The 15,000-nt window shown below is 41.4% G+C and overlaps 1 protein-coding gene across 2 annotated transcripts in view; it reads left to right on the top strand.

Moving 5' to 3' along the window:
• LOC147027167 (CUB and sushi domain-containing protein 3-like) overlaps positions 1-15,000 on the top strand; it is a 1,179,270-nt gene that overhangs the window by 1,064,608 nt on the left and 99,662 nt on the right. For both annotated transcript variants that reach the window (XM_085883358.1, XM_085883359.1), the window contains 3 exons: positions 1,203-1,409; positions 1,763-1,936; positions 8,043-8,216. In XM_085883358.1, the coding sequence (XP_085739484.1) occupies positions 1,203-1,409; positions 1,763-1,936; positions 8,043-8,216 (555 nt within the window). The remainder of the gene's footprint in view (positions 1-1,202; positions 1,410-1,762; positions 1,937-8,042; positions 8,217-15,000) is intronic.

The following is a 15,000-nucleotide window of genomic DNA, read 5'->3' as shown; positions in this document are numbered from 1 at the left end:
ATAAGAAGATTTCAAATCACTCATTATCCCTTTGAGTGCAGTGAAATCTATCATTAAGAAGTGGAAGACGTATCATACCACCCAGACTCAAACCAGATGTCGTCGCCCATCCAAACTCAGCATCCGAGCAAGCAGGGAACTGGATTGGGATTTCACTGTAAATCCAACAATGAATTTGAAAGATCTGCAAGGCTTTATGTGCGAGATGGGGGTCAGTGTTCATCGATCAACAATGTCCCATTCCCTTCACAAAGCCGGCATCTCTGGACAGGTGGCAAAAATAAGCCATTACTGAAAAACATACATTTAAAAGTTTGTGTGTTTGTGAAAAAGCATCTTAATGATAGTGCATGCATTTGGAGAAAAGATTTGTGGTCAGATGAGACAAAAATTAAACTTTTTGGTCCAAATTCAAAGCGTTATGTCTGGCGCAGTCCAAACACTGCATATCACCCAGTCAACACCATCCCCACTGTCGAGCATGGTGGTGGCAGCATCATGTTATGGGGTTGCTTTTCATCAGCAGGGACTGGCAAGCTTGTCACGATGGAAGGGACAATGGACGGTGTTAAGTGCAGGAGAATCCTTGATGAAAACCTGCTCGAGTCAGCCATGAATCTGAAACTGGGTAGGAGATTCACATTTCAGCAGGACAATGATCTGAATCACAAATCCATAGCCACACTGGAGTTGGGGAATAATAAGAAAATAAATGTTCTTGAGTGGCTCAGTCAAAATCCTGACTTGAACCCAATTGAGCATTTATGGAGAGATTTGAAGATTGCATTCCATCGACGATCCCCATCAAGCTTAGCAAAACGAGAGGAATTTTCATGTGAATAATGGGAAATTATTTCACCATCTCACTGTTACAAGCTGCTAAAGATTGACCCAAAAAGACTCATAGCAGTGATTGCTGCAACAGGTGCTTCCATCACGTACTGACCAAAGGGCTGAATACTTTTACAACCAGTGAATTTTGATTTGTACATGTTTTTGCAGGTATTCTTGGCATGGAACCTCCTTCAACGATAACAGTGTTTAGTTTGATCTCTTCAGTTATGTATAAAAAAGTTAATTTGGAAAAATTGTTTCTACATCATTCATAATTCATATAAATGTGGCATTATTGGAAGTATGTGAAGACTTTTGCAGGCCACTGTATATCTACAAAGCTAGTGAATCACACGTTTGTCCTGCAGTGGTGAGTTGTGGTGATCCTGGAGTTTCTGCAAATGCAATTCGGATTGGAGAAGACTTTACCTATGGTGCAACGGTAACGTATAACTGCCGACCAGGACAAAGAGTGACGAGCGATCCTAATGAACATCCACAAGAATACCAGAGCATCAGTCAACGCACATGTTTGAAAGATGGGACTTGGGGAGGCCAAGTTCTACAATGCCAGAGTGAGTTGTACAAGATAAGTTGGGAAATGTAAGGACAATGTCATGTTAAATATCTGTGAGGGGTGAAGTGAGGGGAGGGAGGGGAAGGGGTGGGCTGGGAAGAGGTAGAAGTGGGGTGGATTGAGGGAGCGGAAGGGGTGGGAGGAGGGAACCAGCGTTGCCCAGCATCGCCGGGTACCTTTGCTCGTTTTAAATATATCAGATTAAATGCACAATTTTTTGTTGATATTTTCCATGCTTGGACAATCAAACTGACTTTGTCAGGTCTGCAGACCTGGACAACCTTTAAAAGCTGGGAATTATTGGCAAAACTGGATGAACTTGATCCTGACATTTGTCTCATCTCGTCACAGAAATAACCTGTGGACGTCCACCACCAATTCTCAATGGCGAACCAGAGACCACTAACTTCCAATGGGGTGCAACTATGACATACCAATGTGCTCCAGGTTATCAGCTCTCCCATCCAGCTCTACTATCCTGTGACGGATTGGGTCAATGGTCAGGAGAGGTGCCTCAATGTCTACGTAAGTCAGTAAAAGGAGAAATTGTGAACAATTCCCTTAAAGCGTAAGCTTTGAAATTGATTTTCCAATATTTAAAGAGTTTTGTGAGAATTACTTTTGACAGTAACGATGTTTTGGGTGAACATATATATAATTATGTACATGGATACAAACAAACACGACGTAATAGTGACTGAAGCTTTTCGTGCTGCACTCTTCAGTGTAAAAATCACAGCAAGTAAAGGAGGAAGTGAAGGTGTGTGCTTTATTCGCAAGTCTCAATAAGGTAGACGCTGATTGGTTCAACCATAATGACGTCACGGTTAATCCGAACGGCCATTGGTCGGTTCATCATCTTCACCTCGAGCTCACATTGGCTGGAGCAGAGTTCATCGATGATTGACATTTGCAACCACATCCTGGAGAGAGAGGGGATGGGTTTCCCCTAAAGGCCCGGTCACACCTTGACGTTTTAGCCAGCGATGGCAACGTATTAAAATGTATCTAAAACGCTGGCTTACGTTGAACTTTTGATGTTTTTTTTTAAAGATTCGGACGTATTCATAGCGACTTGGTCTTATGTATAACGCATTGGTAACGGACACAGAACGTTTCGTTGTGTTATAGATAACTTATACCAACGAATGCTGAACCTGTTGTCGGCCTACACAACTGATGCCCAACAATAGTCTAACTTAGGCATAGCGCGTTGCACGCATCGCCGACGATGTCATGACGTAGCCTATTAAAAGGCTGACGCACAACGATTCGAATCATAACTGCCGTAGAAATGGAAGTATCAACATCGCGGTCACACCTTGGCGATCTTGCCAGCGTATGCCGACCTAAGAAAAATGTGTCTAAAACGTTGGGGCACGTCAAATACGGTATGAGTAAGTTTGGTATACGTGAGTAGAGCGCTAAAGTACGCTATCATACGTCGTAGTAAGTAGAGTATGTCAAGAAATTTTAAACATGTTCAAAAATTTTACGACGTACTCGGCGTATGACACACGCTCCGCATGTGATGGGGATAAGTTTTACACACGATATGTGGACGCTTACACACGTCCACAAAGACTACTTATAAGCTACTCATAAGTCGAAACACGTCGCGGTAATGTCTTTTTTACGCGAAACTTATTTCTAACTTATGTTTGACGTGCTTTGAACCAATTCTTTACGTAGTCCCAACACACATCGACGTATGTAGACTTATTCCAATGACGTCTTCCGGTCGACAAAAAAAAAATAAATGAACGTGTTTCTAGCTTACAACTGCCATATAAAGACGTGTTCCCAGCGGTTTTGGGAATTGGTATATAAAAATGCTGCTCATAAAAAGGGGAACCCAACAGTGTTTTCGAGTCCTTTTTGAGTCGATGTCCATGTCAGCAGTAACAGTATCAGTATCAGTATTAGTATTAGTATTAGTAGTAGTTTGTTCATGTTGGCAGTAGTAGGTGAGTGTGAGGGGGAGGGTGTGGGTTATGATGGATCGTCCTTGCGTCCGCGTGTCCACGGGTAGGAGACATCTTTTCACCATTGTTCGAAGTTCTTCGCGGCTAATTTATTATGGGGCTTTTCCAACAATGAGCTATGGCTTGTTTTTACGATTTAGGTCTATTCATAACGGGTTGGACAAATGCACAATGAACTAATAATGTGCATAGAGCGCTTTGATTACTTATAGATACGATATACCAACGAATAATTATCGTGAAGCCGGCGTTCACAAACTATGCCCAACGATAGCCTAACTTATCCATATCGTGCGGCAGTTTATCTTTGCCGGTGACGTGGGGTTTGCTAATCATAGGCTGCCACTCAACGATTTAAATGGCTGCATCTCCACTATTGAAAGTAGACGCTTGCGCTCAACAATTGCATTTTTTTTACACTCAACGACTTTTAAACGGTACCACTCAGCTATTTTCATTGTTTACAATGAACGATTTAAATTGCTGTCACTCGCCTTTGTTTTTTGACGCTGGGGTTTTGAAATTTGAAGCGTTTCTTCTGAACGTGTTAAAACGCTCAAACTCGACTATTTTAAATAGACGCTGCCGATGGACAATTGGAATCATAGCCAAGCTAGACATCGAAGTGTGAACATCCTCGTCATGCCGAAGAAAAGTTTGAAGAATGCTGCAAATAAGTGTCCTGGCCATGGCCGTGGACGCTGACGCAAGGACGATCCATTATACCGACGTCTTTCAGCCTATGAGTAACTTAAAAGTAACGTCTGTCGATGTGTGGCAACGATCGCGTAACGTGCCAACAACATGTTAATCACAGGTTAGAAATAAGTTTCGGGTACGCTAAACATTACCTCGGCATGTCTCAACTTATGATTAACTTACAAGTAGCATCTGTTGACGTCTGTCAACGATCGCAGACCGTGCATACAACTTGTGGCCAGCATAGCGGAACATGTGAGTCATACGCCGGCATACGTCGTGAAATTTCAAGCATGAAAAAATTTGAGGACAACCGAAAAGTACAACGTTTAAAGCCAACGTACAACGACGTATGGCAGTGTTTTTCAGCGTGCTCTCAATGTTATCAAAACTTACCCATAACGTATTCAACGTGTGCCAGCGTTTTAGAAAAAAAATTCAAAAATCGGCATACATTGGCTAAAACGTCAAGGTGTGACCGGGCCTTAAGGTCCATTCACCATTTGTTCCCGTACTTCCCTTGATCTTTCCATGCTGAAAGAGACACAGAGATAAATTCCTTTTGATGACATAATATTGGATCGGTGGTCAGGATGAAGGTTGCTTCCTGTATACGTAAATGAAACGAGCTCCGACCTCGGCTCAATATCCTCAACATATCTGCATTGTACTGGTCTGCACAGATAGGGTTGGCAACCAGGTGCTGTTCAATGGCAGATGAAGCAGGTTCAGTGGCCGGTGGTTGCTGGATATTTCTACATGCTCGCACTGGTTGTGTTCTAACCCTCACAATCTTTCTTTGAATCGCCAAGGGGACGTGTTGTTTGATCCAGTCAGCCAATGTTAGTGTTGTGCCGCCCACGTACCAAGCTTCACATAAGCACTTAAACTCATAAATAACATTGCTGGTTTGTGAGGTGGGTAGCACATCCTTGTTGACTGACGTCAGCAAACTGCGAGAGGTAAAGATTTCTCGGGGTTGCACAGCCAGAAACGTGTTGGACACAATATGTTTGATTTGCACTTCAAACCTTCGTGATGATTGCCCTTTCCAGGTCATCCTGATATAGATAGCCGCATAACACTAAGATTGGCACATCGGATCTAACAACACGTCCCCTTGGCAATTCAAAGAAAGATCGTGAGGGTTAGAACACAACCAGTGCGAGCATGAAGAAATATCCAGCAACCACCGGCCATTGTACCTGCTTGATCTTCCATTGCACAGCACCTGGTTGCCATCCTTATCTGTGCTGACCAGTACAATGCGTATATGTTCAGGATATTGAGCCGAGGTCGTAGCTCGTTTCATTTACGTATGTTGGAAGCAACCTTCATCCTTACCACCGATCCAATACTATGTCGTCAAAAGGAATTTGTATGATCTCTGTGTCCCTTTCAGCATGGAAAGATCAAGGGAAGTAGGGTAAAAAATGGTCAATGGACCTTAGGGGAAACCCATCCCCCCTCTCTCCAGGATGTGGATGCAAAGGTCAATCATTGACGAACTCTGCTCCAGCCAATGTGAGCTCGAGATGAAGATGATTAACCGACCAATGGCCGTTCGGATTAACCGTGATGTCATTATGGTTGAACCAATCAGCGTCTACCTTATTGAGACCTGCATTTTAAGCATGCGCCTTCACTTCCTACTTCACTTGCTGTGATTTTTACCCTGAAGAGTGCAGCACAAAAAGCTTCGGTCACTATTATGTCGTGTTTGTTTCTATCCATATTAAAGTTCTGTTGTACCAAACATCTGTGTATATATATATATATATATATATATATATATATATATATATATATATATATATATATATATATATATATATATATATACATATATATTGTTGTGGGGCTAGGTATCGGTGGCGAGCACGACCGCTAGAGGGAGCAGTAGAGTCGGCTCCACCGAACACACTGGAATTTAGGTCGTGACCCTCGGATAAGTCCAAAAGGCACGGGTCCCTTACAGGATCATGAATCGCCAATAATTCGACCGCGTGGGGTAGGGTTAGTTGCCAAACTTCAATATACCTAATTACCCACGCGGCAAAGCTGCCGGGTAATTCACACCCTCGACAGACCTCGAGCGGAACGAGCTGTTACCGTGCCTGAACCGTATGTAACCCGAGCGGATGGTTACCAAGGCCCGTCGGTCCAAATGAACAATTTACTGCCTCGCTATTCCTCAACACACACCGTGCTAAGCCAATAAAAGAAATGACAGGGATCGAGCTGGGACATTCAACAATAGGGAAATTTATTACAATAATATGCGGGGTGGGAAGCACGCAAGGGCAGAGCTATCCGAATATCAGGCAGGCAATATACAGTGAGCAAAAGCACTTAACAATTGTACTTTAGAGACGGGGCCCACACACAGACACACACCCAAAAGAATTGGACCCCGTCGGGTCTTTATTGAAGTCTTCCAGTTCGAGGAAAGCTGAGCTGGAGGCCACAGCCTGTGCTTGGACCTGTCCGCCTCTTGCGGTCTTCGATGATATGGCTCGATGGCGGGACTCAAACCCACAGCTTTCACGTGGCGTCAAGGACGAAGGCACCAGGAGTGGAGCGGCAGAAGCCAGCACGATCCGGATGGCAAAAACAAGCGAGGAGGCGACGAGGCAGGCGAAGCAAGTGATTCTCCTCAGGCTCCAATGCACAACCAGGCTTCGACGCCAACACGAACATGAACACCCCTCCAAAGGGAGCCTGGTCTTTTTATCCGCTCCCTGAGCGGGGCGGAACCTCGGTGTCGGACGCTCTGTGTGTGCCTGGTTGGACAGGGTTCAGGTGTGTTGACGCACTTTTCACTCCTGATTGGACAGGGATCAGGTGTGTTGACGTGCTGTGAAAACTCCAACTGAACAGCAAGGGGAGTCTGGTAAAAGCGCTACTTCAGTGGAGGAGTTGTGAATGGGAATGGCAGGGTGGTTGGTTTATCGGATCTAAGGATTTAAAGACCTGACTATAAAACAACTTTGCAGTGCACGTATACTTAATTACCCATTAAACAAGGGACTGGACCCTAACTAGAAACACATACTTACCAATTTAACTGATCTATAAGGACTCTGGATGTTGTGATTGATGGTTCCAGATCCGTAACAATATATATATATATATATATATATATATATATATATATATATATATATATATATATATATATATATATATATATATATATATATATATACATATATATATATATATATATATATATATATATATATATATATATATATATATATACATATATATACATATATATATATATATATATATATATATGTATATATATATGTATATGATTACTTGCAGTTAAAAGCCAAATATTTAAGGAGAAAGGAAATTGTTGAAGTGAAGATAATTGGCATTGAAGCATTTAGAGAGTCAGTATAATCAGTAAACAGAGGAAAAGTCATTTGGCAGTTTTAGGAGATTCATTAAATGGAATAAAAAAAAAGATCCAGTTTGGAATACTGATTGAAGACAAATATAAGGGAATGCAAAGCTAATGAATGCATCGGTGATGTGTTGGGCTAAGCAATACATCATTGCATTGCAGGGAAATGGAAAATAAATCTACTGGATATTAGGACTCTTTCGTGATATATTTTTAATAATGGAAAGTGGAAGTCCCCAAAACATCATTATAAGGTTTACGCAATGCGTATATACATCCCAGTGGTTTATAACGCTGTATTAATTGAAATAGATCTTGAGAGTGCCAGAAAACACACATAATTGAAATGTGTTAATATTTACCATCATATATCATGAAATAGCAGATGGAAGACAATAAATGAACTCTCCTTCCTCAGATGAATACTTTCTTGCAATTATTAGATGTCTCAGGATGGGTTTTGTTTGTTTGCAATTTATTGTCATTGGCGGGAGGATAGGAACATTTCACTTGCCGATGTTTTTTGCAGCGATGTTTTGCGGTGATCCTGGGATCCCTGCCAATGGTGGACGTCGTGGTCAGAGCTTTACCTTCCAGTCAGAGGTGACGTTCTTCTGCCAACCACCATACCGCCTCACTGGCAGCACATCTCGCATCTGCACTGCACAGGGAATCTGGAGCGGCTCCCAAGCACGCTGCATCGGTCAGCAACCATAACTCTAACAACTTATTTCTAATCACCGTGTGCAGCAGCGATTTATGGAATATTGATCCAATTCAGAAAACAGAGCTGCTCCATTGCAAAAGAAATGAATAATTATCTCAGAAACTGCAGCTTTACAATCCTGCTCTCTGCCTGTTATTATAAGTGCTATCTTCAGTGAAAATTATTAATTCTCACCTGAAAGTTTTTGAACACTTTTTTGTGTGTTCCGTTGGTTTCATGCTTGTCAACACCATTCATGCCTGGTATTGGCTTAATGGTTTGGGTGGTGGGCTTGGGATCCGAGGATCCTCAGTTCAAATCTCCCTGTGCTGTTGAATTAATCGTGGGTGGGGTTGATTCTGCCTGTCATCCTTCTGAGGTCGGTAAAACGAGTGCCAGCTTGCTGGTATCCTGTGTCGGAGTGGTGACCCTTCCAGGATTGTGCCCAACAGCCAAGGAGAGTGCTTAGGCAGCACCAGTGCTCTGCACAGATTATGGTCCCAATGGATGGATGGAACACTATTCTTGCTCATAATATATATCTTTTCAAGGATTTGTGACATTTGAACTGAAGGTGAAGGTCAATTTTGTAGCATTACTCACAAGCATACACAAGGAACTTTGATGTAGCATGAGGCCATCCGGCCCATCAAGCCTGTGCTGCATTACATTAATTCAATCTATCAGTTGATCTACTTCAAGCCACTAATTCATTGTGGGGAGGTGGGAGGAAGAGTGTGGAGGATAGAGGATGGAGGTTTGGTGATGACAACAGTGGGCCAGGCAAAGACATCAATGTAACCAGAGGTGATGTGGTGGTTGGAATATAAATACTGTACAGATATACATATATTTATTTATTTATATATATATATATATATATATATATATATATATATATATATATATATATATATATACACATATATATATATATATATATATATATATATATATATATATATATATTTTTTTTTTAAACAGGAATAAATTCATGGGTGGGACAATGGTGAACAACTTCATTAAACCTGGGACTCAAACCCAAGGACCTCATCGCTTATGACCACTGAATGATTGAATCTTTGGAATGTCCTCAGAAATTTCTCACATTAACACTGCAAGCTTGAAAACCGACGACATCATGAGTGCAAATCCAGAAGAGCCACAAATCCATGACTGCATTCCAAATATGTCACGGTCAAATGCTGTCACCAAGCAAATGAAAAGTGAAGCCACCAACTACGTTCACCCTTATCGGGGATCATCAGAGCGACACATTGCTGTTGCATCCACTTAATGACTTTGAAGCCTTTCAGATTATTTACATGTTACTGATACACCTCTACCTGGGATTGGTAAGGAGGTCAGATCGAATCTGGACCCACAGGTGCTATCTGTCACATCAATGACATCAATAATTGCATTTTTTTAATGCACAACTGCTTAAAATAATGGTGATGTTTCCTGTTTGTGATTTGTGGAGCAAAACACAACGTGTCCATGATGAGCCCCAATAAGAGTGTTACGATCATGGTTGCTTCGCTTTTCATCAAATTGGTGACATCATTTGACCTTGACACATTTGCACTGCTTGAGGCCCTTCAGCATTTGCAGTCATGACATCATTGTGACGATATCACACCATTTGTCGAGTTTGGGGAACTTCAATAATCTTATATATTTTTAATAATATTATTATTTAATTATTTTTGTTTATTGGTATTATTGGTAACAGACTCGGTCTCCCTAATAGGTGATGTAAAACCGGTGGAGAATTTTCTCCAAAGACGCCGAGCAGAGGCGAACCTGGTTATCTGCATGTATGATATATATATATATATATATATATATATATATATATATATATATATATATATATATATATATAGATGTACGGGATATATATATATATATATATATATATATATATATATATATATATATATATATATATATATATATATATATATATATAGATGTACGGGATATATAAATATATTTGTGTGTGTATATATAGTATCTTCTTCTTCTTCTTTCGGCTGCTCCCGTTAGGGGTCGCCACAGCGGATCATCCGTGTGATCCGCATAGTGATTTGGCACATGTTTTATGCCGGATGCCCTTCCTGACGCAACCCTGGTCGCCTCTTACGACACAGGGATATGGTACACCAATTTTAACCAGGGTATACACCGGCCCAGTATACTGGTACTCATTTCACCGACCTCGGAAGGATGACAGGCTGAGTCAACCCCCTGGTGTATTAATTCAGTGGCCCAACGGGGCTTGAACTCAGGACCTCTTGGATCCCAAGCCGCTGCCCTAACCGTGTATATATAGTATATATGTATATATTTCTATATATTGTTGTAGATTTCTGCCCGCCGGCATTCGAACGACCGCGTCTAACCAATAGCGGTCGCTTCACCCACCGAACGGACAATCCAGTCGCGGCTTTCCGGATCAACGCCGAAAACCAGCCACGGGTGTGTTTTAAGCACACCACAACCTTGTCTGCACTCTACCCGCGTGATACATGGTCCATCGCCGAATTGTCGATATACCTAATTATTCGCCCGGGCAGACTACTGAGAGGCTGTACCTCAACAGGACCGCTTGGAAACGAACCGCTTAAGCAGCTCACTTCCTTTTGGGATAACCGAGCGGTGTATTATCGTGCAGTCCCGTTGGACCCGATCACTTTACCGGCTATTTAAAACCAATGATATTCCGAGAGCAAGATGGCAGCTCAATTAAGGGAAGAGGACGCAACGAACAGGTTTACATTCACACAAGGACATTTATTGTAGTAAAGTAAGTAAGCAGGCATGCACGTATGCAATTAAACAAGGCAAAACACGTATGCAATTATACAAGGCCAACACGCATCATGGGAGAACTACAACCGTTCTAAACAGTCACTAAACAGTTTTTACTACTTAGTAGACACGGGCCCACGGACACATGTACGCACACACACACACCCAAGAAATGGTGGCAGAGGCCTTTAATAATGAGCTCCAGCTCGGAGGACAGGTGAGCTGAAACCCAGAACCTATCTCGAACCTCTCCACCTCGAGTGGTCTTCAAGTTGTTCAGACCCAGGCTCCGGCAAGAGCGATCTGGATCCAATCGCTGTGAGCCGCGATCCTTCCCAAGCTCCCGTGAATCCTCCCGCGCTTCTCAACACGTGCTGGTGAGACAAGGCGCCGATCCTTCCCGTCGATGCGTCGCTTCCCCGAGGAACCACCTCCAAGAAGAGGTCGATGAGTCGCACCAAGCCGGGAACCAAACGGAGAACAAAGAGCTCCACTAACCAAGAAGAAGAAGAAACCACCATTCGCAGCTCGAGCCGAGCAACAGGCTCAACTTTCTTCCAAAACAAAGCAGCTCTCTAAAAAGCCTACCGAGCCAAGCAGGACCCAAAGCTCTGCTGAACAACTCCTCTGCAGAAGCAAAAAGCTTCTGAAGGCCTCAACCCGAACCCAAGCCAAACAGGACACGAAGGTCTGCTGAACGACTCAGCCCTCAACTCCCTTCTCCAACTCAGAACACGAAACAAGAAAGGATATCCTCTTTATTCTTCTCTGCCCCCCTCCCCCACGCCCTGTGTGACACATGCCCTCGTGATCCATCCCCCGCTCAACCACGGGTGGGAGGGAGTTGTTGACATCATGAATCACGGGGCGGCAGGGTTCTTCTTCCTCTTCGCAGAAGAGGGGGAGGGACGTCTCCATTGTTTCATTCCCTAATTATTAAATCCATCCGCAGTGCATGTAATCGATTTCTAAACATTTAAACAATGGAAGGTGAGCTATCTAGGGAACAAGCACTTATTGACATAGCTGACTAAAGGAACCTGTATGTTGTGTGCAATCGAATTCCAAATTCGTAACAGTATAAATATGTGTGTGTGTGTGTGTGTGTGTGTGTGTGTGTGTGTGTGTGTGTGTGTGTGTGTGTGTGTGTGTGTGTGTATATATATATATATATATATATATATATATATATATATATATATATATATATATATATATATATATATATATATATATATACACACACACACACACACACACACACACACACACACACACACACACACACACACACATACATATATATATATATATATATATATATATATATACATATATACATATATATATATATACATATATATATATATATATATACATATATTTATACATATATATACATATATATATATATATATATCTTCTTCTTCTTCTTCTTTCGGCTGCTCCGTTGTCGCCACAGCAGATCATCCATTATGATCCGCATAGTGATTTGGCACATGTTTTACGCCGGATGCCCTTCCTGACGCAACCCTGGTCGCCTCTTACGACACAGGGATATGGTACACCTATTTTAACCGGGGTATACACCGGCCCAGTATGCTGGTACTCATTTCGCCGACCTCGGAAGGATGACAGGCTGAGTCAAGCCCCTGGTGTATTAATTCAGTGGCTCAACGGGGCTTGAACTCAGGACCTCTTGGATCCCAAGCCGCTGCCCTAACCACTGCGCCAACACCAGGCTAAATATATATATATATATATATATATATATATATATATATATATATACATATGTATATATATATATATATATATATATATATATATATATATATATATATATATATATATATATATATATACATATGTATATATATATATATATATATATATATATATATATATATATGTATATATATATATATATATTTAGCCTGGTGTTGGCGCAGTGGTTAGGGCAGCGGCTTGGGATCCAAAAGGTCCTGAGTTCAAGCCCCATTGGGCTACTGAATTAATACACCAGGGGTTGACTCAGCCTGTCAACCTTCCGAGGTCGGCGAAATGAGTACCAGTGTACTGGGCCGGTGTATACCCCGGTTAAAATAGGTGTACCATATCCCTGTGTCGTAAGAGGCGACCAGGGTTGCGTCAGGAAGGGCATCCGGCGTAAAATATGTGCCAAATCACGATGCGGATCATATGGATGATCCGCTGTGGCGACCCCTAACGGGAGCAGCCGAAAGAAGAAGAAGAGATATATATATATATGTACTTATATTTGTCAAAATGAAAATGTAAATGCTGATGTACATAAAAATGTATTTTTAAAGAAATTTTGTATATATATATATATATATATATATATATATATATATATATATATATATATATATATATATATATATATATATATATATATATATATATATATATACATACCTTGTGTTGGCGTCGTGGTGAGGGTAGCGGCTTGGGATCCAAAAGGTCCTGAGTTCAAGCCCCGTTGGCCGCTTGAATTGATACACACCAGAAGGTTGACTCAGCCTGTCATCCTTCCGAAGTCAGTGAATGTGAGTACCAGTGTACTGGGCCCAGTGTATGCCCCGGTTAGAATAGGTGTACCATATCCTTGTGTCGTAAGAGGCGACCAGGGTTATGTCAGGAAGGGCATCCGGCATAAAACGTGTGCCAAATCATTATGCGGATCATAACGGATGATCCGCTGTGGCGACCCCTAAAGGGAGCAGCCGTAAGAAGAAGAGGATGTGTGTATATATATATATATATATATATATATATATATATATATATATATATATATATATATATATATATATATATATATATATATATATCTGTATGTCTCTCTGCATATTAGGGTGCTTCATAATAGTGGGTATAAAAATAAAAGTACGAATATTCATGCTCCCTGGGTGTGCCTTTGTTCCATTTGACAGTAGAAACATACACACCAAATATGAAGCAGATTGGACGAAGTTTAGGGGTTCCTCAAGTTGGCACAATATTGTTGAAATTTGCCAAACTGGAACTGACAACTTGCCGTCGAATATGCACAACGCAGTACACTTCACAATTAATATGGTTGTTTGATATTTTCAAAAACCACAGCAGTCATATCGGATGAAAGAATTTCCAAGGAGACCTAGATGAGCTTTTTGACATTGCCGTGCAAAATGCCCTCTCCATAATGGACATAATTGTGCCAACTTGAGGAACTCCTAAATATCATGGAATTTCGTTCATTTTTGACCGATAACTTCTTATGGGGTATTGGAACAAAGGCAATATCAGGGAGCAGAAAAAAATCAAACTTTCATTTTTTTGGAACACCCTAATGTGTGTGTGTATATACATATATATATATATATATATATATATATATATATATATATATATATATATATATATATATATATATATATATATATATGTGTATGTATAAATATATGTGTATGTATAAATATATGTGTATATATGAATATATATGCATATATTGTTGTGGGCCGGGGTAGGGTGGCGATAAACGACCAAGAGGTGGAGCAGTGGAGTCGTCTCCCACCGAACACCCGGAAATTAGGTCGTGAATCTCGGAAAAGTCCGAGAGTTCACGGGTCCCTTAGCGGACTGTGGTCACCAATATTTTGATAGAGTGGTGTATGGTTAATTGCCTAATTTCAGTATACCGAAATACCCACGTCGTCCAACTACCAGGGAAAACCACACCCTCGACGGACCTCGGGCGGGACAGAACGTTTACCGAGCCCAATCCGGGTGTAAACCAAGCGAGGATTACCAAAATCCGTCGGTCCAAATGGCAACTTACCGGCCCGAACTGCCTTACTATTTCTCATTACACACCTTGCTAGGCCAATGAAAGAAAACACGAACAACGGACTGGAACATTTAACAGGGGTTTATTACAAATAATAATCGGGTAGTG

Source organism: Eptatretus burgeri, chromosome 5, assembly GCF_056783735.1.
Source record: "Eptatretus burgeri isolate ZD-2024b chromosome 5, Ebu_testis_v1, whole genome shotgun sequence".
Lineage (NCBI taxonomy): Eukaryota > Metazoa > Chordata > Myxini > Myxiniformes > Myxinidae > Eptatretus > Eptatretus burgeri.
Note: the sequence above shows the minus strand (reverse complement) of the source record. Positions and strands in the feature narration are given on the sequence as shown.